Below are 26476 nucleotides of genomic sequence, written 5' to 3' on the forward strand. Positions count from 1 at the left end.
ACATGAGCACTTATCCACGAACTAAATATTTTAAAAGGCAGTACTTGAAGGAACGAGTGAAAAGGCTGTAATATTGATATTACCTGACAGAGTATGAGAGTCTAAGCCAAACGGAAAAGAAGTTAACTTACATTGATGTGCAACCACGCATATGAAAGGATAAGCATTCGTTAAGTTACAACTGGACTTTGCTGTTAAAGAAATGTTCTACTGCTAGACTTTCAATTAAGATTAAATGCCACAAAGCATAAAAAGATTGATTTGACATCGCAGAGCATAGAAATCTGAGCGGAGAGACAAGGGAATTGTTTTAACATTGAAGAGCAGTCTGTGGTAAATGAATGATGCAGAGTCCACTTGATAAGTTAAGATCCTTTATTGCAGGTTCCTTCCAGATTAGATAGACAGGTTAAGATTGTAAGAAGAACCCCACCAGGAGCTCGCTGTTGGCAGCTCAGCCTGAGATGACCAACTGCCACAGTAAGTAATAGAAAGGCACAGTGAGCTAGAGGGACACCCTGGCATTCTATGATGTCATAGATATCATAGTACAGTCTAGCCAGAGAAGAACAGTGGAGAGGACATTTACTACACATCCTCTTCCTTTATGGAGTAAGAGCAGAACAAAGGAATAATCGGCAACAATACCTTAAATGCCACAATCAGCAGGGAAGTACACAAATAAGAAGAACCAAAAGTAATAGTGCACAACAAGAGATGACATTAGCATGAGGTATCATTAGCAGAGAAAAGAACAAAGAATCAATATTATGACATAATATGCCACATCCCCCTCCCTTAACGAAAGAGTAAGGTTTTGAAACAAAACCAAGACTAATAGTTAAGTTAGCTGCTGACATTCATAACCACCCCACACATGGGTACACCACAGGGTAAACACCCTATAAACAAGAATGAGAGTAGACTGGGAGAGACAGAATGGGTTAGGACTCTCTTAAGATAACATTAGAGAGTAAATCCCTTTGACAAGAATTCACCAAAGAGAAGAAAAAAAAACTACCCCTGATGAAGATATGCCGACACTAAATGTATGATAAAAACACAACTCAAAATCTTACCGAAATGAAGCCCTGGCCAGTAGCTGCAAGAAGGTAGACTTCGAAAGGAAAATAGTGCACAAACAATCTCCACCAAAAGCAGGGGACAGCGCATAGTATGGAGAATGGACTACCCACAGACACTGAACCTCCCCTGAAAAGGGTACACCGCAGGACAGTAATCCTGGGAATAAAATGGGCGTTGGCTACCCACAAACGCACAACCTCCCCTGAAAAGGGTACACCGCAGGGCAAGCAAAATAACCCTGGGACGGAAAATGGGGCATGGACTACCCGCAAACACTCAATCTCAAAGGGTACACCGCAGGTCAGTAATCCTGGGAATAAACATGGGGCATGGACTACCCGCTAACACCCAACTTCCCCTGAAAAGGGTACACCGCAGGATGAGAACAATTCCCCTGGGACAAAAGATGGGGCATGGACTACCCGTAAACACTCAACCATTAAGGGTACACCGCAGGAAAGTAATCCTGGGAATAAACATGGGGCATGGACTACCCGCTAATACCCAACTTCCCCTGAAAAGGGTACACCGCAGGATGAGAACAATTACCCTGGGACAAAAGATGGGGCATGGACTACCCGTAAACACTCAACCATAAAGGGTACACCGCAGGAAAGTAATCCTGGGGAAAAAAACACGGGGCATGGACGACCCTCAAATATCCAACCTCCCCTAAAAAGGATATACCGCAAGGTGTATGGGCATGGACTACCCACAATGACACTACACCCATACTGATAAACTAAACTACACCAAGCCCTACATAGGATACACCACGAGGTACATCATAACCCTAGTAAACTGATATTGACAAAGCCTGACTGAGGATTCCCCCAAAAGGAGGACACATCGTAGAGTTAACAGATGTCGACCTGATCCTACATACAAACGATAGGGCAAACACAGCAGAGACCACCAAATAGTTAAAGTAACAAAACAAACGATTATGTTCAAAACAGTATGCAATCATCACAAACATTGAGAAGCTAAGCACTTCAATACAAAATAGTAAATATTGCCAGCTCCGGTGAGCGACCTCTCACCCGGGGTCTGTGTACACTGCTCCCTGCAGACGCCGCTGAGCTCCCAGCAGTCGCCGTGGACTTTCGTCAGCCAAGTAGAAAGTGATCAAGTCCATGAGCAAAGTCTCTTCCACTCTGTTGCTCCACACTTCCTCTAAACGAAACATCATGGTCAGCACCATGAAGAAAATGCAGAGATTTCAAATATACACAGGTGTGTATATCACAGAAGTAAAAACAAATGCCCTAAGACTCATGCGTAGACTGTAAACACTACGAGTGGCTGTTGTTGTTATAGCGACATAAACAAACACAAGATGGCTGCCACGTCGGTCGTAGCGGCGTGAGAAGCGCGAGGGACGTGTCTCCAAAGTACGGCGTCACAGGACATGAGGAGAATCTCGCTTCACCAACTCCCCGAAGCATTCCAAAGACGTCATCAGATGGACGGGAGTAGAGGAAGAGAGGAGATCGCTGCCGGCCAACCGTCAGATAACGGTCATCAACATGTAGTACGGTGAGAAGTTGAGCACGGCACAGTCAAATGTTACAGTACACTGACGCTGAAGCAGCGCTGTGATTACGATTGCTACTGATGCTCAAAGAGCTTGCACACTAAAGTTCTTATGTAAAGCAACACGCAAGAAGCAGACAAATGCGCAGTAAGTAGCGAGTTCTGGGGTTGTTAAACGATAGAGTAAAAGTGCAAGAACTCACCGGAGGGACTATTCTTGAGAGGTTCTTGAATGAAGAACCAAGTGTATCAAATCAGCACAACATTACCTCTGAGGAAGAATAGAAACGTTCACCGCATTTGTAAGTTAAGCTGCCAAACCACATCACTTATAAATTGCCAGTTTCTGCCAACGCTTGACGCTTCCCCCATTGGATGAAGGCCAGATGAAAAAAAACACTGCAGACCTCAGGGAAGAGTAAACTTTTTCCAGACAGGAGCAAGGTGACAGCAGGCAAAATAGTAACGAACACCCATGTTGCAGGTTGTAGGTTGAATAGACACAAACAAACATCAAAGTAAAGACATGCGCCCAGGGTGCAGGCTGTCCAGGTGGAACAGGACACTGGTGGGGTCAGCTGGGCGTTACCTTTTGTCTTATGTGTGATTTTCACAAAGTCTAAAGTTCTTTTCTTTAGTTATTTTTCTTGAAGTTGCTTCTTAAGTTCACACGTAGGTTCATCCTTTTCAAATCGTCGCCAAGTTGTGGTAAATGAATGATGCAGAGTCCACTTGATAAGTTAAGATCCTTTATTGCAGGTTCCTTCCAGATTAGATAGACAGGTTAAGATTGTAAGAAGAACCCCACCAGGAGCTCGCTGTTGGCAGCTCAGCCTGAGATGACCAACTGCCACAGTGTTAGGATGTTATGTACCTTTAAATAAAGTCCCCACGAGAGCGCTCGTGGAGTGTTCAGTGTAGAACTCCTGGGACAGCAGTTGCTGCCGGGAGAGCTGTTGTATGGACGTAAATAAAGGAAGCTAAGATCTACACCGTAGTAACGTCTTCCTTTCACTGGCGACGAGGATGGGATTCGAACCCACGCAACCAAAGCAGGAGGAGAAAAACGAGCTAATCCTTTACGCAACAGCATAGGTTTTCTTATCCTGACCCAATCCCCTGACTGCACTGGGGACGACCTAAAACTACTCTGAGCATATTTGGCCTGAGTACATGCTCTGACATCTGCTACTTTGCCCAGCTTGACTACATCAACTTCTTTCCTCAACATCCAATCTTTGTTTAATTCTGAGCCTGCCACTCTTCCTCTGAGTAAAGTAAAAGGTGAGACACCCGTGCTGGAATTTGGAGTAACCCTTAACGCCCACAGCATGTCTGCAATTACTTTCTTCCAATTCAAACTATTGATGTTGGCTAGTTGTAATTGATCCTTGATCACACGGTTAAGCCGTTCAACCAATCCATTACTTGAAGGATGATATAAAGAAGTGAGGATGTGCTTGATCCCATGTAATTTAAGAAAACTTTCCATTTCACTTGACACTAATTGAGTGCCATTATCGGACACTAACTCTTCAGGCCAACCTTCCCGCAAAAATACGTCATTAAAGAAATTTATGACAGTGGCTGAATTCATGCATTCTACAAATTTAACCTCCGGCCATTTTGACATGTAATCAATTAAGACCAATGCATATTTCGACGTCTTCCTTTCACACAGTAAGTAATAGAAAGGCACAGTGAGCTAGAGGGACACCCTGGCATTCTATGATGTCATAGATATCATAGTACAGTCTAGCCAGAGAAGAACAGTGGAGAGGACATTTACTACAGTCACGTATTTAAAAGAAAATCTGATAATTTATTGCCTTGTCAGTGTTGATATCGGAGTGTTCCCTGCTAGACATTTTAATAAAAACAAGTGCTGTGAAGACTATTCACTCGATTTTGTTGTCACAAAGCATTTTTTTCAACCGAGTGTGGTTTGAATACAAGCAAGGAGAGCCAAGAGTCTTGTAAACCCGAGGTTGAAAAATTAAATATTGTGAGTGGTGGCAGATTTACACAAACAATTTAATGTTAACAAGAAGAATTTTGTACTGAAACGTTGGCCGTTCTGGTTGGAGGATTACAGTACTGTCGGGCGTCAGAAACACATGTGTAATGTGTACGACAGTTGCTAAATGTCGTGAGTTTCAAGATTGAACTGGGCAAATATTTATTTACAAACAAACGTGAGAAGTGTTTTATGAAAATTGTGACTGGAAACAAATTTCAGAGCAATGACTCATTTGGCTGACTTGTAACGGTCATCTTTGAATGTTCTGTCTCTCAGTCTTTGTAAAGAAACATTGCCAAGCACGGGGAACTGAGACAGTGCGCTCGTGTTTTATTTTTATTAAGGAAGACTATACAATGAGGAAACGAGCATAAGGAGGAATACTTACATTTAAGACGATGTGTAAGCTGCGTTGTGAGTCATTGTGGTACATGTCTGAATGAACAAAGAAAAAATCAACTGGTTGTTAGCTGTTTTTTTTCATTTGTTGTTGCTGCTTTCTCATTGGCTGCTAGAGATTGCTCAATCTACATTAGAGTTTGAGAAGGGAATTGTCAAATCTCTGCTGCCATCCTGTGGAGAAAGTGTGAAGTGCTAATTAACAATGGATATAAGCACTGCAATTGTAATTCCACCTGCTTTTCTGATGTCTCCAGGCGAATCCCCTATAGAATGGGAAGACTGGATAGACTGTTTTGAAAATTATATTATTGCTTTAGATGGCACAAAATTTAAAGCAGAAAGGAAGAAAGCTTTGCTTTTGGGTTGTCTGGGCAAAGAAGGGCAACATGTTTTTAAATATCTTCCTACATGAGAAGAAATGGAAGATGTTTACAAGGAAGCAGTGGCAAAGTTGGAAAAGAGATTTGCTAAAAATGTCAACGTAGTAATGAGAAGGCATAAGTTTTATACTCAACCACAACGGCAAAATGAGAGTATTGATGATTTCGTTGCTAGATTGAGAGAACTTTCAGCTAAATGTCACTTTGATGCAATGCTGGAGGAGATGATCAGAGATCAACTGATTGTTCAGTGCTATTGCAAAAAAACACAAGAGAGACTATGGGCGTCTAGTGATCCAACATTAAAGGATGCAATAGCTATTGCAAAGGTGGTTGAGAAATCGGAGAAATGCATGTGGGAAATGAAGATTAGTCCCAGCAACAATAAGGATAAAGAAGTTGCTGTCTTGGAAGACAATTCTGAAAGTGTTTGTGCCATTAAAAACAAGGGTCAAAATACTTATAACAATAAAAATAAGTTTCAAAAGAATTTTGGCAAATCATCTGGGAAATGGGCAGCAAAACATTGCCTCAGATGTGGTAGCACATACCATATGGCAGACTCTAAGCAGTGCTGTGCTGTTGGAAAGAAGTGCTTTAAGTGAGGAAAAAAGGGACATTTGTGTAAACAACATGCGGAAAAGGTTGCATGTGTGGATGATGCAACATCCACCTATAGGGTTGTGGTTGTTAATGATGACATTACTGTAGCAAATGTGGAGGAACCAGAAAAGAGGAGAACATGACCTAAAGCTGACTTTGAGATAAATGGAAGGGTAGTCTCTTTAATGGTAGATACTGGGTCATTATACACCGTCATACCACTTGACATTTATGAACACATCTCTATGATGCTCTAGAGAATCTGGCGTGATGTCATCTATGTAGCATCATTGGCAGTTGGTCCAGCTGTGTCTGGCAAGAAGCTGTTTGGGATCTTTCTTCAATCAATAAATCTACTTGAAGATATTGAGTTCCTGTCCTTTTGTACTTTCATCATAACACAATGCTGTTTGGATTTGCTGCTCTGTGGAATCTTCACTGGTTGTGGCCCTGAACAGAGATACCGGCAGTCTCAAGGTATTCATGTAACACTGTTAAAACAAGCTCTGTATTTGGTGTTCAGTTCTTCCTTGAAACATAGGCCCAAACACCAAGGAAAGGACTCTTAACCCAAAATCAGGTATTTATTTCTTCCACTTGTATTGGGGACATCTTCAAGGTGTGTAATGACCTACAAGGATCCGCCTGGGTTAATGAACCTCGTATTGTCTCTGGATCTGATAATACAGTAGGTGGCACCTGATCCAAAACGTATCATAGCTTGCCCTCCAAGCTACCATTTAGGCATAAGCATACTAGTTTGCAGTAACATCAGGTTCTCCTCAGATGTACCACGCTCAACTGACTTAGTTACGAGGTACAGCAGAGGCCTAGTTTAGAGCCTAGATCAACGGTGGCCACAGGCTCTTCCTCTACAGATGATGCATTGCAGTTTGTAGGATGAAACTTTGATCTCATGGGTCTGGTTTCAGGCTTCCAGTAAAATTACTCAGGCTCACAAAGTTGGAAGAATTTTCGAAGTCGTTTAAATTGGTACATTGTCTCACTAGAAAAATTTGTAAAAATTCTTCGTTCTTGGAAACTGGTCAGCACGTTCAACATCGGTCATAGGTCACCCAGTTCTGTACAAAGAATCTCAACTTTGTGTGTAAGTGGCATACACCAACATGCCAGTATAGGTTCTATTTTCTCATATTCACAAACAAAACTAAGTTCTTGCCATCTATGCTCTGTTAAGAGCCAGGTGGAGTTGTAAACAATACCGAGCCCATTCTTATATTCCCCCATGGATCATACATTCGATCACTCAGTACTTCCTTCTCAGAGTCATAGAAGAATTTTGAAATCTTATATTTGACCTGGTCATCGCCTGGACACCGTAAAGTACAGATATTAGTGACTCTCCTCTTGCTTTAAGTTTGGGGGACTTCATGCTCTTCTGAAATGACAGCTATCACCAATTCCCTTTGGCATCCATGCTTACAGGCTCCAAAACCATAAGACCTTATGAGTGTTTGGTCCCTAAAGTCTTGTTGTGGGGACTCACTTCTGGTCTCTCATTGGCCTCTGTATCCGGGAAAAGAAGTTTCTCAGGTTCACATTTTGTAGTCATTATCTGGAGTCATTTTCTCTGATGCAGAGAGAGACTTTTTCAAAGATTGTTTGTTGTTGCGTGGCATCTTCATGGCTTGGGCGCCCAAGAACTGCGGTACCTTGCATAGTCCCCCAGTTCTTGGAGCTCAGAAAATGCTGTAAGAAGTGTGCAGTGGCAGTTCTTTGAGGTTCACTCACCAGGAGCTAACTTTTTTTGAGTTCCCGGGTTTTTGGCTGCTGCTCCCTGCTCCTACCTGCCTGAGAATTTGTACATGCCTTTTAAAGCAGCCCCAAATTTAGTCTAGTTTTTGTTTTCTTTTGTTTTTCTTCCTTGGATCCTACCTTGAAATCAGTGCTACAAAAGAAAAATAATATATTTGCTCCCCAATGAAATCCTATGTTGGGGACGGAAGGCGCTGGCTGGGCTGACATCTTTGTTGAACATTTGGATTATGGACTTTGGTTAAATGACCATTGCCTAAAATTTAAGTTATAAATTATGTGAATCTTTGATACTTGAATGAATAATTAAAGGGTTGTGCTTGCCCTGTTATATATACCACAGCACTATGCATATACTATGAACCGTACCTCCAGCCTCTGCCCAATTCCAAATCCGACACCAGTCCCTGCAGTTTTACAGCTATTGAGGCCTAATCCATCATCTCTTCCCCCTTCTCCCCTATTGTGAATTTGAGTGACCATAAGGAGTCAGGTGGAAGGCAGATGTTGCTCTAGATGTGCATGGGAGTTTCATGGCAGAACCTTTCTAAGTCATTCTAGATGTTAAGGCTGGTCGGGTATTGATAAAAAGAGACTAACATTCCCATCTGAGAGAGGGGCACTGGTTCTTCTCTTCTCTTCCAAGCAATCAGAAAGACTCTGTGAGCTGTCGTCCGATGTGTTGAGGGTAGCTGAAGAAATGTAAAATAACTCATTTCTAAAGGGTGGTTGATAACCGAATAGGGGAAACATCCTTTACCACGAAACATTTACAACGCGGTACCATTACCACGCAGGTTTTACAACACAAGCCGTTACAACGACTTGCGCTGGAGGGCGCTGTAGGATAGGGAATAGTTTAATTTACTATCCAACTCCTTCCCTACTATCCACGGGGACTGGAGTTGGAATAGTAAATTAAACTATTCACTATCCAGCGCCCCCCAACGGAAGTCGTTGTAACGACTTGCGTTGTAAAACCTGCGTGGTAACTGTACGCGTTGTAAAAGCACGCGTTGTACCGTCATACATCCACAGAATAGACATTAAACATGAAAGCCTGCTTACAAGCATTGCACCCCTATTAAAAAATTTGAAACTGGCACGATTTGTCATGCTTATTGACAAAGCAAAACCAATATTTTGTTGGAAAAAAGAGCTTGCAAAATAATGCCAGTTTGAAATTGCTGACACTGATGAGTCCATATAATCCTGTCAAAGGTGTCCATCTCTGTGCTTTATAGTAACTGATGCTGCTGTGACCAGATATAAAGGAGTATGCTAATTAGTTGCTTCTTCTCTGGCCAATGAGGCTATGTTTGTCAGCATTAATGGGAATGCTGCTCTTCACCACATTCATATCGTTCCTGGACTCTGCTCCTACAGAGCAATAAAGTGAGATTCAGGCAAAAAGAGTAAAGAGGTGAAGCATCTTCTACTAATCTCTTCCTTGGGCCCTTGGAACATACATAGTGAGTGAGCAACTGCTCAAGTTGCCTGGGCTAGAAAGTCTTCCATCAGCAAAGCATTGTAAGCTTTTACATAGTTTATGAATAGCAGAGTCATTAAACTTTCCTAGGAACAGTGAAGTATTAGATTCTAGAGGCGGAATAGTGGGTGGAGATTCTACAACCAATCTTTGTTGATTACCGATTTGCCTGTGTCAGTAGATCTGGAATTTCAGGAGTGAGGTGGGAAGCTCATAGCGCGGAGACAGTCTTGCAGATGGTGCAAGGGAAGGAAGACAAGGCTTCTTTACAGGTTTCCTCTTTCCTTGGGGAGCATCTTCCATTTGCTACTCTGTATTCTTTCAATGTCTAACCACCTCTTCAAATGATTCTCTTATTTTTTAGATGTGCTGCATGGTGGCAGCCTCAGCTATTGTCATTCAGGAGAGCTCTTTAAGCTGCTTTAGGTGATTGAGCCTTTGCTGTCCAGAACTCCTGATTTTGTGATCACTTTTTCTGAAGACTCTTCATTGTGAGCAAAAACCTTGTCTGGAGCAGCTGTACTTTTATGAGTATCAACTCTGAAGGACAATAACCGCTTAGACTAAAAAGGTATCTTGTGGCAGACTTTAGCTGTAAGAGTCCTGAAATCTGCACTCTTCATACAACAAAATGTAGATGCTTCACTCTATGACGTGATCTATTTGCCTAATATATCTGATTTTCCTCAGCAGTTCTGTTTAGGGCTCCTAGAGCCGCACCTTGAAACATTTAGGGCATTAACAACTGACCATCCTTGTCTGAAGGGCCAAGTTTCTATCTTCCTCTTGAACTTCCTCTAAGCCCAGAAACTAAAGCAAGATTTCAAAGTCAGAGTCCAATTTGCACCAGAAATTGGGGAGATAAAAACATAAGTATCAACTCTTCTAATTTGGGTCTGGTTATTTGTTTTGGTTCTTGAACACTCCTGTACACTAAATGAAGTGTGCTACTTGTGCACAGCAATATGTCAAGGAAAATATTTTGCTCAAAGAACCAAAGAAAATCAAAGGGTTTTTCTCATAACTTTTTTGACTTTCCTCCATAAAGGGTTCTGGTTTCTCCTTGGTACACCATGTTCTAGTCTCTTCAGCTCTGGTACTGTGGTAATGTTTTGGCTCATTAGGGCTAGGGTAACCTGCTCTTGTCTGGTTATCAAGTACTGTCCAGCCACCAGATCTGGGCCTCCATTAGTCTCCTCAACCATGAACTCTCGTTCTCTGAGAGACTTTTTCCAGAGCTTTTTATGAAGATTATACAATTTGACTGTAACTCCCGCCTACAATGAAGCTCAGGGTCTGACAGTGGGAGTATTCTCACTGTGTCCATAAATCCATCAAAGGTGATACCTGATGCCCCATGCACAGCATTAATGTGTCCCTGTCCCAGCCTCTGGGGGTCTCCTAATAATACTTGGATGTGGACAGCGATTATCAAGATGAGAGCCCAGGTCCAAGGGAAAACATTTAATTAAATTCTTAATCAGGTGATTGTACGTTTAGAGATAAAGAGGGACATCCCCTTCAGCAATAAAACCAGGAGGTTGATTTCTTTCATGTCCTGAGGATGCATCTGAGGTCAGGCGTGTCTCTAGAAACAGCTCCTGATGAGATTGGGAACAATCTCATATTTTGCATTATTAATCCATACAACAATTGACATTAAACAAAGGTTTTCTCTCGCTATATCCTTTGTAGTGGCTGCTATAGTGAGTAGTTGCTAAAACCTGCACCCTTTGCTTCTGCATCTTGGTATTTCCCTTCGTAGCAACCAGGCTAACGCAAACAGCATCCAGAGGGACTGCAATTCTCGCCTTCTTTATTATCATTCCCTCTCCTTCTCACATCCTCTTTCAAGGTAGTGTTATGGAACAAGTTTCTCTTGAAGAGTGAACATTTGTGCTTTTATTCTAGATAGATTGTTGCCAACCAGAATTGCAGAGTCTGTGTACCACCAAAGATGTCCACTTCAACCTGTTGATGACTGACTGGTCAAGGTTGCAGTGAATTGGACCACTTGACCAACATGAACAAGCCCTCTTTGGTTTGAGCTCAAGTTCTTTACAGTAACTATCTTGTGCAAACAGCTTGGTATGGCCTTCCCTCCTCTCAAGACGGTGGAAGGGATGTATGACACTACAACGCATGCTTTTACAACGCATGCCATTACGACACAGGTTTTACAGCGCAAGTCGTTACAACGACTTGCATTGGGGGGAGCTGGATAGTGAATAGTTTAATTTACTATTCCAACTCCAGTCCCCGTGGATAGTAGGGAAGGTGTTGGATAGTAATTAAACTATTCCCTATCCTAGAGCGGCCGCAGCGCAATTCGTTGTAATAACTTGCGTTGTAAAAGTTGCGTCGTAATGGTAGTGCGTTGTAAAAGTTGCGTTGAAAGGATGTTTCCCCAGGTGGAAGCACACAACAGGCTTCTCCTGCTCGTACACCATGATTAGTCACAAAGGTGCTTGCATTACAATGGAAGTGGATTGCAGGAGCATGATATTCTGCACCCACTACACCTGTTGGCAGAACATAGTCTTCTACTCTGATTATTTCCTGCAAGATGCTTCTGATATCAGAGGTGTTGCTTGTGCCCATCCATGATACATCAAGGGGACCTAATCACCGTACTTTACTTCTGTCTCTGTGCTTAGAAGGCTGGTCCCTGAGAATATTCCCTGTGGCTATCTGAGGTGCCCCTGTATCCAATATGAAAGCTGATTGCCGAGATTCTGACAGTTGGTCATAGCTAAAAGCATTATTCCTCTATCCTTTGAGTGACATTTTAAGCCATGTAAAAAATGTCTATGTAATGCAAACTCTTTTGGGCTTGGATAAATGAGGTGAGGGAGTGAATAGCCAATAAGGGACTCATGGGCTGTACGCTGACCAGTCTGTGATAATATTCTCTCTGCCCCTTGTGACTTGGGTAACCTGATTGGGAAGCTGCAGGTAATAGGTGTAGCCCGCCTGACAAACTCAATAAGACGAATGAGCTTTAAGGAGATGTACCGTGAATCACTGTACTTATACACACATATATGAGGAGGCCACAGTGTTCTAGGTTAGCAGCACATTCCCCTTGTAAATGCATGTATGGTGTGTGTTATAATTCCCTTAAATTACTTTATCTCCCTTATAACATGCCACCACATTCCTGTGGTCTCTCCCGCCTTCTCTCTTACCCCCTCCCTTTTCCACCTCTTGCAATGTTCCTACAGTTGAGCCAGAGGCTGCCTTAGAATGTTGACACATACCATGTGGGTAACCCACATAAATCCGTTCCAAGATGGCGGCGGTGTCCACTGATTGAATCTGGAGTCACCGGATCGCCAGGAGTACAGGGTAAAGACACCACGAGTGCGCGAAAAAATCCATTTCGGCTCGAAGGGGACTAACAAGCGGAGAGTCGCCAAAATACATCAGGTCGAGAATGGACCAAAAGGATACTAGATGAACGTCCCCACGCACATGTACTAAGAATAAACGGAGAGCGCTGATCGCGCAGTACAAGTGTAGCAGGTCGAGACTGGCCTACAAAACACAGAATGAGCGCCTCTTCATAAAGAAATTCAGAAAGATACAGAAAGTGCAGGATCAAAACAACAAGGATTGGGTGGATTGAAGTTAAACCTGTAGACCGGCGGCTGCTGGACAATAAGATAATTACCAAAGACAGAGCCCTGAAGAGAACCTATGAACTGATGTCACCTGGTTCGAAACGCGTCGGCATATAAAATAGACATCAAATGATTTATAGACCAATGAATTTATGTGTGGTTTATTTTCAAAAATAATTTTTGATTGTCTGCATTTATATGTGGTTTATTGAACTTGACATTGAGCATTACTTTGTCAAGTATAGATAAGGATCTGTGTTTACGTAGTGAAAACTGTATATTGTGTATATATATGTGAATAATGTTTTGTATATATGTGTAAATGGTAAAAATGTGTTGTGTTCCTTTTCATACATAAAAATCTTTTTGAAAAATGAAAAATAGAAATTAAAAGGGTACGAACAAGATATACCCAACAAACCCAAGAGTAATATTGGTTTGTTTTCTTCCTTAAGTATAAGGACTGAAAAAAAGTGTGTGGTTGGTATCTATTTTTTTTCCTAGTATATATGGTCCAACCAACTGCACGTCCCAGGACCTAACTCCTTTTATTTGCAAATCTTAGAATGTTGACAAGGCAGCCTGACTGGCAGAGTTGGTAGTTACTGAGCTTGCAGTGCGACGTGTTTGAGGTTCCAGAGTGGAGGCCGTAATAAAGAGTCACTTAAACTTCACCTTCCTGTTCCAGGCATCTTTGTAACATTGTGTAACTCACGAACACTTCCAGAAGGTCAGAGTAGACTTCTTACCACCAACAAGCACTGGCAATGCCAATAGATATGGCTTATGAATTAAAGTGCCTTTTCGTCACTGATGGGTTTAGGCACTCAGTAAGTCATCATGCATATACTCTGTCTCTCCTCCTTGCACTCTTGTATCCATTCATTCTTCCACTGACTCATTCTTGAATTCTCCCTCTGACACAACCACAATAAAACACACACAAGCTCAACAAAATAGCACAATAAATTAAAAGAATAGAAGTTAAAAAAAAATTGTTTTCTAAACCTGGCAGATAAAGGTTTGCCATAACACAATTAATCATAGCAGGGAGTGTCTTGCAGAGGTATTATGATTAGCATAGCATTGATTTATAGCACCCCATTTAGAACCAACGTGTTGGCCATCTTGTTTAGGTAAAACAATGATTCACTGTGGACATCAGCATTCCATAATAGTCTCCTGGTTAGAGGAAGTGACCATCTGCAATGCTGTACGCTGCAGATAAAATGAGCAGCAATCAATTGACCCTTTAGCATTGCTTCGACAGCTGAAGGTTTTTTTTTTTTTTTAAAACTGGTTTTATTGAATCGCAGAAATAAACATCCACAGTGCTCCGAACCCCAGAGGGGCTGTGACTACAATCACGATTCATGTTGTGCGATACATTTAATGGAAAATGCCCTCTACACTCCACCCCCCCCCCCAACTATCCAACCCCCCCGTCCTGCAACACTCCGTCTCCCCACCTCTGTTATAGGTAAATGTACAGTCATACATGGATATAACCGAGCCTCAATATGCCTTCTACATCTGCCCCTTGGCGGCGGTGGGGGCTCCAACCACAATCCCCTGTAGTCCGCCCATCTCTTCCATATTTTATAATGTTTTGTAGGGCAGCCTCTGGCTTCGAACACCGGCCGTTCCAGTCCCATGCAAAAGTCCAGGCCTTTCTTCCACCCGGCCACCTTGGGAGCCCCAGGGTCCTTGCAGGCCTGAGCCACATCACGTTTGGCAATTGTTAGTCCCAGCAGTAGCAAGTGCCGCTTGTAGACATTTCCGCCCACTCCTTCAAGCACATGAAGCAGGCCCAGTTTCGCCGTGCGAGGGAGCTCCCACCCCAGCACCTCCGACAAGCAGTCCCACACACCTTTCCAGTATCTCGCCAGGCCACTACATTCCCACACTGTATGCAAAAGGGTGCCCATCTCGTAACCACATCGCAAGCACGCCGGGGACTCAATCAGCCCTGCCTTCCACAATCTCTCTCTGGTATAATATGTGCGGTGCAAGTATTTTTTTTTTTTTTTTTTTTTTTTTTTTTTTTTTTGAAAACCTTTATTAAAACAGAGAAAGCTCACAAGTACGGGCCTACAACCCACCAGGGCTGGCCACCACATAGCAAAAACAGCAGGAGACATATATCAGATGTCACAATATACAAAGGCAACAAATCAGGGGAAAGAACAAGCATCTTAGAGCAATCTCAGGAGCAAACAACTAGAAAGGTAGTTTTCTTTTTTAAAGAACGGGTGTGGGAGGTCAGGAGCCTGGCGGGCCATAACACAAGCCAGAGGGGCGGGGTCGCGGCGGGCAGCAACGCAGCGATCTTAAAACACAGGAGAAATAAATACGACAGAGATATACCAATAAGTACCGGGCAAAACAACGGGTAGAAGGAAAAGCAATTGTGCACACAATCCACTGCCCGCCCACCGCGGCCACCACCCGTCCCACCGAGCAGCACAATAAAGGACCCAAATACCAAAACAATACGAAATGCACCCCCAAGTAGAAGAAAACCCCACAAAAGGGGGGGGAGGGGGAAGGGAAAGGGGGAAAAAGGAAAAGGAAGGGACCCCAACCCATCCACCCGCCCCCAGGTGACAAAGCAGGAAAAGCAAAATTCCGGTACAAAATCGACAACAAAATAGGAAGACAAACATAACAAATCACCATCTTTGTAATACCGGAAAAATACACCAGAAAGACACCCGGGGGGACAGACGGCGATACAGAGCCCCGAAAAAGGGGATACACAAGGGCCATAGAACCAAGTAGGGAGAAAAAAGGAGGAGAGAAAAGACCCCTCCAAAAACAACAACAGACCCTCCCACCCACCCCACAAGCCCTCCCTACACCCCTGCAGAGGGCTATGGCCTACCCCCCGGCAGCGTGCCTGTCGCCCTAAATAGAACCCAAAATATAGAAGAAAAGGAACAGGGTAGAAACAAAGACAAAAGGGAAGGGGCAGGGGAGGGGAAGGAACAACGCACACGGGGGAGGGCGAAAAATCAGTATCATCTGCTTCCATCCCGCCACCTGCTACAAGGGAAGGGTATAGCCCATGGGAAGTTAACGATATTAGGAAAAGTTTCAGGAGTCCCATAAAATTACACGAACATCACAACAGCACTTGTCAATCACGTAACAAAGAAACCAGACTACCGCATATAAAAGTCGATTCAGCCCTGTCCGCTTTTGTCCAAGGTTGTAACCATCCGAACAAACAAAGAGCAAACGATGAGGGACACAGGGCTCAGGAGAAAAGTTCGCGGCAGTCCAAAGAAGAAACGTGAAAGAAGATAGTGAAGATCCAGGAAAGACACAGTACAACAATCGTATCGCAGACAGAGTTCCAAGGATAGTTCGAACGAGGCAGGCCCAGCCGGGCCGGAACATACTACTCGGTCGGGGAGTCGACGCGAAGAGAGACTGGAAGGATCGTCGAGGCCAGGCCAGGATACAAGCGGACCGCAGCCCAGTGGCCGAGGCAACCAGACAGGACAACGAGGGGCGCCGGAGACTCTCCGAGCCAAGAATGCGGTCCCCGCCGGGGGCACAGAGTCCAGGAGCACATCAGTCGCGCACATCAACGAGGAGGCCAAATCCGATGGCGGGGGCCCGCGTTGTTCAAAATGAGGGTCCGCCCCCACAGTGGAGACAGACGCAGCCACGGTAGTCCGCCAGGAGTTCAGTGCATCCAGGACAGCTCGAATCGCAGGAAACTCTTTACTAGATCCGACATCCGGGCCATGCGGCGGGCCCCCAGTGCTCGCCCGGGCCCGGCAATGACTCCCAGGGCCGGCCGCCATCTTAAGAGCCCAGCAAGTCCCCGTCCGTCGGGAACCCCGACCGGGGCAACACCAGAGCAAAAGGAGGTCAGCTGGACTGCGGCAGGGCGCCCCAAGGCAGGAAGGAGAGCCACCAGAAGAAGGATGTCCGTCGGTCCCCCCGTACCGCCGGCCCCGTTCTCGAGCCCGGGCGGAAAAATTCAAAATGGCCGGGCCGGGGAACAGAAGGGGGACCCGACCAGACAATCGAGTAGGCTCTCCCGCGGGGAGCAGCGTTCGTACCTCTGGGCCCAGGCCAGTCGGGCCGTCAAGGGGCACAGCCGGCCAACTCGCACATCAGCCTCCGCGTCCAGCTCCACAGCGCCAGCAAGGGCCGACCAACATGTTCCGTCACGGCCCAGCGCAGCAAGGAGGCCCGGCCAGACCGCCCCGGAGGCTCCGAGCAGGATCACTGCACAGGATCGGCAGCACTCAGGATCACCGGAGCAACGGGTAAGTGTCCGCTAAGTGATCGGAGTACCGAAACACAGCAAGGAGGGCTTCCCGGGGCAGGAGCAGTACAGGATAAATGAAGATAAACAGGCGGCTGGACGGAGCCGAGCTAAAACGCGGCCATCTCGGTCGCGAGCTAGGCTCCTCCCCCGCGGTGCAAGTATTTGAATTGTATTAGACGTAGACGGACCCCTGGGGGACTCAAGAGCCTCCCGCCAATCCTCCTCCTCCAGTTCTCCTACATCCCGCTCCCAGCGATCTCTTAAGGGCTGTAGGTCTGAGGAGCAGTGTGTCACTAATGTTTGGTATATTTTGGATATTTTACGGTCCTCCAAGTCCCCCATAAAGACTTTTGCCTCTATTGGGCTGAATTCGGGTAGGGTAGTCAAGCCCACTAACGTGGGTGCCAAAGCGTGCCTAAGCTGCAGATAGCGAAAGAACTGGGTGCGAGGCATATTAAACTCTGCACTGAGGTCTTGAAAGGTTTTGAGCGTGGTGCCCCTGAGGACCTGGCCCAGAGTGGAGATACCTATCAAGTCCCAGCTCCTAAACCCTGGAAGGGACATCAGGGCCGGAAGCTGCCCGTTATACCAGAGCGGGGTCTCCCCAGTCAGCTTTCCCCACCATCCCATGCGGCGCAGTGCTTGCCGCCATACCTGGAACACCACCTGCGTTGCTCTAGGCAGTCTCTTTCGCCGCTGTGGTGAGTATAGGATCGTATGTAGGGAGTCAGGTTCCATCAGGTATCGTTCAAGGGCATATGCCGGGTCCCCCCCATCACAGTACCACCAGTCATTCAGGACCACCAGATGCGAGGCGTGGTAATACAACAGAATATCCGAGGTCGCCAGGCCCCCACAGTATGTGGATAGAAAGCAGGTTCGCAGCGCTACTCTCGCCGCGCCACCAGCCCACAAGAAGCATCCAAGAGCCGAGTTGACCAGTCGGAACCAATGCGGCGGGATTGGGAACGGGTGGTTTTGTAATTGATACAGTAATCTGGGAAGGGCCACCATCTTAAAAATGGCTGATCTACCATAGATATTAAGAGGCATGAGGGACCAGCATTTCATTTCTTGTTGTACTTTGTCCCATACAGGAACCACGTTGCGCTCCCAGGCTATCGTCGACATGGTTGTCAGGAACACTCCCAAATACTTAAGGCCCCCGACCGCTCTTTGCAATGTCGAGGCCCACGGCCCGACTTCAAAGTGGTCTCCCAAAGTCCATAAGGTGGACTTCTGCGGTTTCAAGCAGAGTCCGGAGACTTCGCCGAAGATTCTCATGATGTCTAGGACCCGTGGCCCGGAGCGATTCACGTTCGTAAGAAAGAACAGGACATCATCCGCATACAGTGCGATTCTGTCCGACGGTCCCGCCTGCCATTCAAATCCCTGCAGCTGTGCATCCATCCGGACCCACGCCGCCAACGGCTCCATAGCTAAAGCGAACAAGTAAGGAGAGAGGGGGCATCCCTGCCTAGTGCCGCGTCCTATCGGGAAGGCTGCCGACACCTCCCCCGCCACCCTCACCGAGGCCGTCAGACCGGTATAAAGAAGCCGGATATATGACATAAAGTGGGGCCCTAGGTTAAGGCGCGGAAGGAGGGCAAATAAGTAGGTCCAACTCAGGGAGTCAAAGGCCCTGTCAATATCTGCTAGGAGCAGTGCCCCCTGATCCCCGGTTTTACTCATCGCCTCCACGGCAACGTGGGCTCGTCTAATATTGTGCCGCGTCGCCCTGCGGGGCATAAATCCGGCTTGATCCGGGTGGACCAAATCCGATATGTAGGGGAGAAGGCGATTCGCGAGCGCTTTAGCAAGTATTTTGGCCTCAATATTAAGAAGAGAAATTGGCCGATAGGACTCGTGGCGGTCCGGAGGTCGACCGGGTTTGCAAAAGACAACAAGTTCCGCATGCCTCCAGTCTGCCGGCAGTAGGCCCTCCTCTCGTGCTGTCTCCAGGGCGGCTTTGTAGTGCGGCCCCAGTTGTAGGTGGTAGCGCTTAAAAAATTCACTCGGGAAACCGTTGGGCCCGGGGGCCTTACTAGTATTGAGTTCCCCCAGTGCCGTGCCCAATTCATCAGCCGAAAGTGGGGTCTCAAGGAGCTCATGCACATCATCAGGGAGCGGACGGGGCGGGAGATCAGCTATAAATTTATCGATATCCAGTGCCGAGAGAAGGTCCCGCGGGGCGCACTGCGTCGCAAAGTAGCCAGCGAAGCTGTTCGCGAGTTCCCTTGGAGCGGAAATGGAGGCTCCGGTATCGTCTCTAAGGCCCGGCAGGTCCTGTGCCTGCAACACCTTTTGGCAGAGCCTATGAAGCATGGTGCTGGACTTGTCGCCCCACTGATAAATTCTACTTCTGGTCGCCAACCAGATCTGGCGGGCCTCGTCTAGCTGGAGAGAGGCGCACGTCTGTTGCGCCAGCAAAAGTTGTCCTACGTCTTCTAGGCGACCCGCCACCCCACATCGAGTTTCCAGCCGCTCCACCTTCGCCGCGGCCCGCACCAGTTCCTCCCGTCTTCTGCGACGCGCCACCGCACACCATGCTATATCTACCCCGCGCAGCGTAGGTTTCATAGCCTCCCAAACTGTCCGCTTGTCCGAGACCGTACCCAAGTTGTCTTCCCAGTACTGGGCGATAGCCACCTCTAGGTGTTGCTGATACGCCTCTTGCTGCAAATGCCAGGTGGAGAGTCGCCACCTAAATGGGCGCCTCTCCCTGTCGAGGGCAACCTCCACAACTATGGGGGAGTGATCCGAAAGTCCCCGCGGCTGAATAGCCGCCGAGACCACTCTGGTAATGACCGCGGCAGGAACAAAAACGTAGTCCATTCTCGAAAACGAGCAGTGGACCGCCGAGACGTACGTGTATTCCCTCTCATGTGTATGCAAATATCGCCACGTGTCCACCTAGTTCAGGCCACTCACCATGCCATGTAATCTAGTGGGGGTCTCTACAGCGGGGTCCCCCCTGAGTCTGAGGCGATCCAGTCGACACTGCATGACATCATTCCAATCCCCCCCTATCACCGCAAGGCTCTCTGGGATCTCGGCCCACACCGTGAAGAGTTTTTCGATCAGGGCCCACTGCAGCGGGGGCGGAGCATATACACTCCCAAAAACCACTGATTCTGAGCCCACCGTCCCCTGCACAAAGACATATCGGCCCTGGGGATCTATCCAGTGTTTGGCGTGTGTGTAGGCCAGTCTACGATGTATCAGCAGGGCCACCCCTCTGGAACCTCTCCCAAAGCCCGCATGGTAGACCTGATCATAAACATATCTCTGTAGGCTCAGTGCTCTGTTACCTATGAGGTGTGTTTCTTGTAGCATCAGGACATCTACATTCTCCTTCTTTCCCTGTCGCAATACCGCCCCCCGTTTGATCTTATCCAGCATACCCCTCACATTCCAGCTCATCACTCTCATAAGGGCACCAAGTTGCGCCCGCCTAGGGTTTTCAGCCCCCATCTAGACGCAGATGTATTCGTACAACAGGTAGTAGGCTCAACAAGCGTGGACACCACAACAGCAATCTTCGAGACAATCGTGAGCAGGACAGCCCTCCCCCCCCACTTCCCTCAAACCCCAACCCCCCCACACCAACTGCAATCAACTCCCCACAACTCCCCCCCCCGCCCCCACCCCATACCTCAAAGAACCATGAAGTACCTGTCGCGGTGTAGTGTGGCTCCTGCCCCCAACATGAGACAGACCGCCCACCCCACCAATGGACCCCCATCGCTACCCAAAACCCACTAACAAACTAGACCTAACAGAGGGGTCGAGTCCGCCCTCTTCAAGCCGTCCCCCCACCCGAGTCCCAAAACCACAAAGTTACTTGTACAAATGAAGTTCCTTGCTTTGGTCCGCCACTGCTGTCCACATAAGGGGGGAGCGAACCAACTCCCCTCAATTCTCAATGGAGCAATCATTTGTCGTTGCGGCAGTCAGGACGCCGGATCCTGAAAGTCTGGAGCCCCAGTAGTTCCCGCCGCCCCATCTTCCGTGGAGGAGGTTTTCTTAGAGCGGGACCTCCAATTGCTTCTGCTGCGCGACCGCCGTGGAGTCCGAGGGGGCCCAGTCGTGGAGGAGTCTGAATCCCGACCCGGGGGGGTGTGCACTCTAATGCGGACTGTCTCATCTGTCCAGGCGAAGACTTCCTCTGGTGTGTTAAAGAACAAGGTCCTGGATTGAAACACCACCCGCAGACGGGCCGGGTAGAGCAGGGCATATTGAATTTTCAGACCCCGCAGTTTCGCTTTGGCTTCCGTGACGGATTGGCGCTGCTTCTGCACTAATTTAGTGTAGTCCGGAAAGATTAAGATCCTATGATTGTTGTACAGCAGAGGGTCCTTCAGACGGGCCTGTCGCAGGATTGTGTCGCGGTCGTGATAGTTAAGGAGCTTGGCTATCACAGGTCTAGGGCGTTCTTCCACCGGGGGCTTCTGGGTCAGCGCCCTGTGTGCCTGTTCGACTATAAAGCATCGCGATAGGGACTCCGGCGGCATCCAACTCTCTAACCAATTGGTCAAGAAGGCCTCCATACCGCCCTTCTCGCAATCCTCCGGAAATCCCACAAACCGTAGGTTGTTCCGTTGGGCGCGCCCTTCCGCATCTTCTGCCCTCAGGGCAAGGCCCCTTTGGATGCCCTCCATGTTGGCCACCTTCTTTTTAAGAGTCGCGACATCTTCCTCCACTCCTGTAATCCTAGTTTCGGCTTCCGATATGCGGGCCACTGCGTTGCGCAGGTCCTGACGTAGTAATGTCACATCCGCTCCAACCGCCCCGATTTTTGCATCCAACATGTCCCGGGATTGTGTTATCGCCGCCATGAGGGCAGCATTGTCAGGGACAGACGCAGGGGGTCCCCCAGCCGCGCCAGCTCCACCCGGTGGCCCCGTGAACTTGTCTATGGTGCTCTGTTTGGAGGTATGTCCGCTTTTGCCGCCCCTCGTCATAGCTGCGGAGGTATGTGGAGATGAGGGCCAAGGCGCTACCTGTATGTCCAACAAGGTGCAGGAGGCCCCCCACTCGGCCAAAACACGCCTCTGTTAAGGGCGCTGCACTCCTGCGCTCCGGTCGTGTCGCCACTGGGCTGTCTCCTTCAATATCCCGCAGATGGGCCCACGCCAGGACCAAGGCTGCCTCGCCAGGCGCTCTCCGGGGGGGGGGGGGGCACCGCCCTGACCCGCAGTCCGTCTCCGCTGAGCCAGGCTACAGTCCCCCCGGGACCAGTTCACTGTAAGGTAAAATATGGCCGGTCACCACTGCCTGTATCGGGGCCTGTAGTGGTACTGTGCCAGGAGTGGAGAAGGTTAAGTGCACTGCGAGGGAGACGCCAGAGTTCGTGCCCCCAGGCCAAATATCACACCCCCCCCCCCCTTTCGAGCAGCACCTGGGATCGCTACTCGGTTGCAGGAGAGGAGACAGGGGGGGGGAGGGGGGAACCAAGTTGTTTCGCCGGGGGAGGCACTTCACTGCTTCACAGAGCGGCCGCTACCGCTCGGCCCCCGCGACCTCGCTGCAGCCCGCCCCGCCGCCGACTCTGCTCGCGAGCCAGCCGGTGTTGTGGAGCGGGGGCTCCCAGCAGTCTATCCGCGGCCTCCTCCCCAAATGCGTCCCGGGTACCTTCTCCGCCGCCGCCTCCGTGGTCCCGATGGCAGGGACCGGCTCCTTCCTCCGCGGCACGCCGGCCGCGCCACACTTCCGGTCCGCCTCCGTAAGGCGAGAGCCCCGGCTCCACTCGCGGCCGCAGGCCTCACCACTTCTGGGCCAAATCGCCGCACAGCAAGTCACCTCGGCCCCACAACGAACCCCACCGCTCCGCTGCAAGGTCCGGTGGGCAAAACCGTCGGTTTGGGGCTCTTCGGGATGAGGGAGGCCGAGGATAATTACAGGATTCCTGTTCGGCGGGACGGAGCACTCTCAAGCTGCGTCCGCCATGATCGCCGCCTTGGCCACGCCCCCGACAGCTGAAGTTTAATCTTAAGAAATATTGAAATTTAAAGAGAAGCAAAGAAATGAAAGTGAACTACAAAAGGAGAACATCAAAATCTTAAGGAATAGCCAATCAGCCCTGCCGCTAAAGCACACTCATTTTCAGGTGGATGTACATAGATGATCAGAAAATGCTGTAATTAGCAGAACAAGAGAGCTTAATCCTGGCTCCCATTATGCGAGCCGCACTAAAGTTCTCGTGTGGTGATTCTTACATATTTGTCTGGCGACAGCTGCACTGTCAAGCCAGACCATAAAAAGAACCGCCTAATGTTTCTTATGGGAGTGAAGCACATACCCATTTATGTATTTGCCCCAGTAAAAGAGTGTGGCACACAGTACCAGTGCCTCTGCTGCTTCAATTAAGATAGAATCAGGTGATGTAAAGCAACTAGTTGAATATATAACTTAAAAATAAACATTAAATGGCCACCATTGGGCACTGTCTGTGAAGCGGTTTCCTAGTACCTTCTATGTGCACTTTAACCCATATACAATAACTTCTATGTGCCCCTCAGCCCATTCGAACCCATCAGTATGAAAACACCATGCTGACACCACTTACCTGATCAGGAACAAAGACATCCAGTAAGTGCCGCAGGGAGTCGCATTCAGTTACTGGTGGGACAAGGAATGATCAGATGTTAGTGAGTTTATCAGGCAGACCTCTATAAACATTTCTCTTATGTGAACACATCAGTGGTTTGAATTCTCTTCAGTGGTGCCAAAGGGTAAGTGTTATGATTCTTGAACAAAATCACCCTCTTTTCATGGTTTTTCCTTCTAAGGACGTGGACATTCGTAGGTTAGTTAAAAAATAAATAAATGGGCTTGCTTATTTGGGGAACCTTCCAAACAGGGGCTTCCAGTTGGAAAACCTATGGGACCCACTAATTAGGGCTCAGGTCAAATCATTTAACAGAGTGACCCATGGTATTGATGCTTTTGCGAGAAGGATGGAACTTCCACATGTCAAATGCATACTGGCTCTTTAGAATGTGTCTCACAATATCATTTGGTACAGAGATTTGGGGATACCAGCCTTGCAAGCCAGTTCAGATGGTAGAGAATAAATTTCTCAAGAGGATCCTGAGGTTACCTCAGTTGGTTCCAGCAGAAGTTGTCCATGAGGAACTGGGTGTGGGCTTTATTTCAGTTACTATTCAAATCCACTCTGTTCTTTTATGGATGTCTTTCTGGTTAAAAAGAGTTTTGGAATTTAACAGAGCAATTTAGAAGGACTCAATAAATCAATCAGGGGTTTGTATAGCGCAAGCTCTCACCTGGAACGGGTCGCAAGGCGCTGGGGGGAGGGGGGCATTGAGGGAGTGGTGGGGGTTCCGTAGATCCTGGAGGTTCACTGCTTGAAGGTGTATTATGGCTATTTCATTCTGTGGGTACAGTACGTCAAAGATACTCTAAGGGCCCCAGGTAGGCCAGAGTTGTTCTGTCATCCAGAGACAATCTTGAAATCTGATGTAAGCTGGGTCAAGGAGTCTTGTCAGCGGTTTATGCAGCAAAGAAGGGCATTGGGGTCTCTGTCTAAAAAAGCCTGTCTGCATTATATGTTGGTCAAACTATCATGCTAATAGAACTATACCTAACATTGGATATGTCGGTTTTCACAGGCGTCTTTTGCCGTACTTCTGACTAAATCTGTTCCCGCACTTATTAGTCAGATGGCACAGTCCCTCAGAGGCTGTCACTTGTACCTATGATAATGTTACTGTATTTGACACTTTACACATCGTTTTTATTTGGCCCATTTTTAATAATCTTAGATCTAAATACATGCACACTTTACTGCGGCCACTGGGTTTTACACAAGCAAGACCGGCTTTACTTTACCTACAATTTCTAGACAGACATACAGTTTGTTGTTATAAGTCATGGTTTTTAGCGGGAGTTTTCCATTCCTCCTGATAAATGGTTATATTTGTTCTCTGATGTTTTTAATGCTTATATACTATACTGTATGTGTTATGATTTATTTTAATCAAATAAAATGATTTGACCAGTGCTTTGTTTTCACTGAGACATACATAACAATATGGACAACTGTTCATTTTTCATTTATCTTTTTCCTCCGAGACACTGAGGGCGCCACGCTCAAAGATCGTCTTATCTTGGATATTTAATTTAAGTAGGACATTGATTAAACTATAACATCATTTGAAAAGGTGTTCAAGTCTTTGAAGGGACTCAGAGAGAGGAAATCCATCAAATTGTTTCAAAGGCACAATCTGCACGCTACAAACCAATAGTGGAATAGATTTAGGAGTAAGAAAGAGTGTTGGTGATAATGGTGTCTTCTCATTAGCATATTCCCAAATCTTACTCCCAAGGCCAGTCGTCACAGTTTCAGGCCATGTTGCCATCAACCACTAGTTGTGCCTGCTATAAGCATTTGATAATATACCAGACACTAGAATATGGCTGCTCTTCCTATGGCTGTCTTTTACAGAAATCAAAGCTGCATGAAAGGGAGATAGCCGTCACCTCACGGACACTAAATGAGACAGAGGTGGTGTTGAGTAATTTAGTGTGAACTCCTACCTTGTGTGGGCAGTGTGTCTTTTTAGCCATTGTGTGTGAGGATACACATTTTGCTTGAAAATAGATTAAAAACCATTGGTGAACATCTTCTTCTAGGGGTGCTGGGGTTTTCTTCGAAGGCTTGTAGGTTCAAAACTACAAGAATACTGTTTTGAGTTAGTGTGTGTGTCCAGGTGCAGTGTGTGTTTGTCATGTCCTCCTTGTCCCGAAACTGTTGTAAGTGACTCTGAAGGAATGGAAACATTGTTGCTGTAATTGGTTAAGATATGTCTTGGGGATGTATTTCCTAGGAACAGTGGTGGAGAGCCAAAACAAGGAAACATTCTTGCATCAGTGAGAAAGTACATTAGCTAAGGCTGGCATTCCGGTAAGAATTCACCAGGTGCCCTGCAGAGCACTGTTTAGAAAATCTTTGACCCTACACCCTGATGAAGACCTTGAGCAAACTGCTTTGTTTATAGGGTCGAATCATCTGATATCGTGACTTTTTACTTTTTGAAAGCAACTCTTTTTAAAATCCTCTTTTCCAAGCTACCTTTTGTAACAAGAAGTCAAAAGAAGTTTTTTGTTTGTTGTATTTCGGCATTTGTTATATTTATACATCGGCACAGTGTTTGGTGAGTCACACGTATCAAGATACCACATTTTCTGAGTCACAGTAGCCCTCAATTTTCAATATTAAAAACATAGCACAGGATTTATTCTTTCTGCATT

General features: G+C 46.9%; 1 protein-coding gene across 2 annotated transcripts in view; it reads right to left on the reverse strand.

The window, feature by feature from the left end:
* The window catches only part of LOC144756282 (uncharacterized), a 444819-nt gene that overhangs the window by 77068 nt on the left and 341275 nt on the right, over positions 1–26476 (reverse strand). For both annotated transcript variants that reach the window (XM_078645943.1, XM_078645942.1), the window contains exon 16: positions 23772–23824. In XM_078645943.1, coding sequence (XP_078502069.1) covers positions 23772–23824 — 53 coding nt within the window. The remainder of the gene's footprint in view (positions 1–23771; positions 23825–26476) is intronic.

This window comes from Lissotriton helveticus, chromosome 5_1 (genome assembly GCF_964261635.1).
Source record: "Lissotriton helveticus chromosome 5_1, aLisHel1.1, whole genome shotgun sequence".
Lineage (NCBI taxonomy): Eukaryota > Metazoa > Chordata > Amphibia > Caudata > Salamandridae > Lissotriton > Lissotriton helveticus.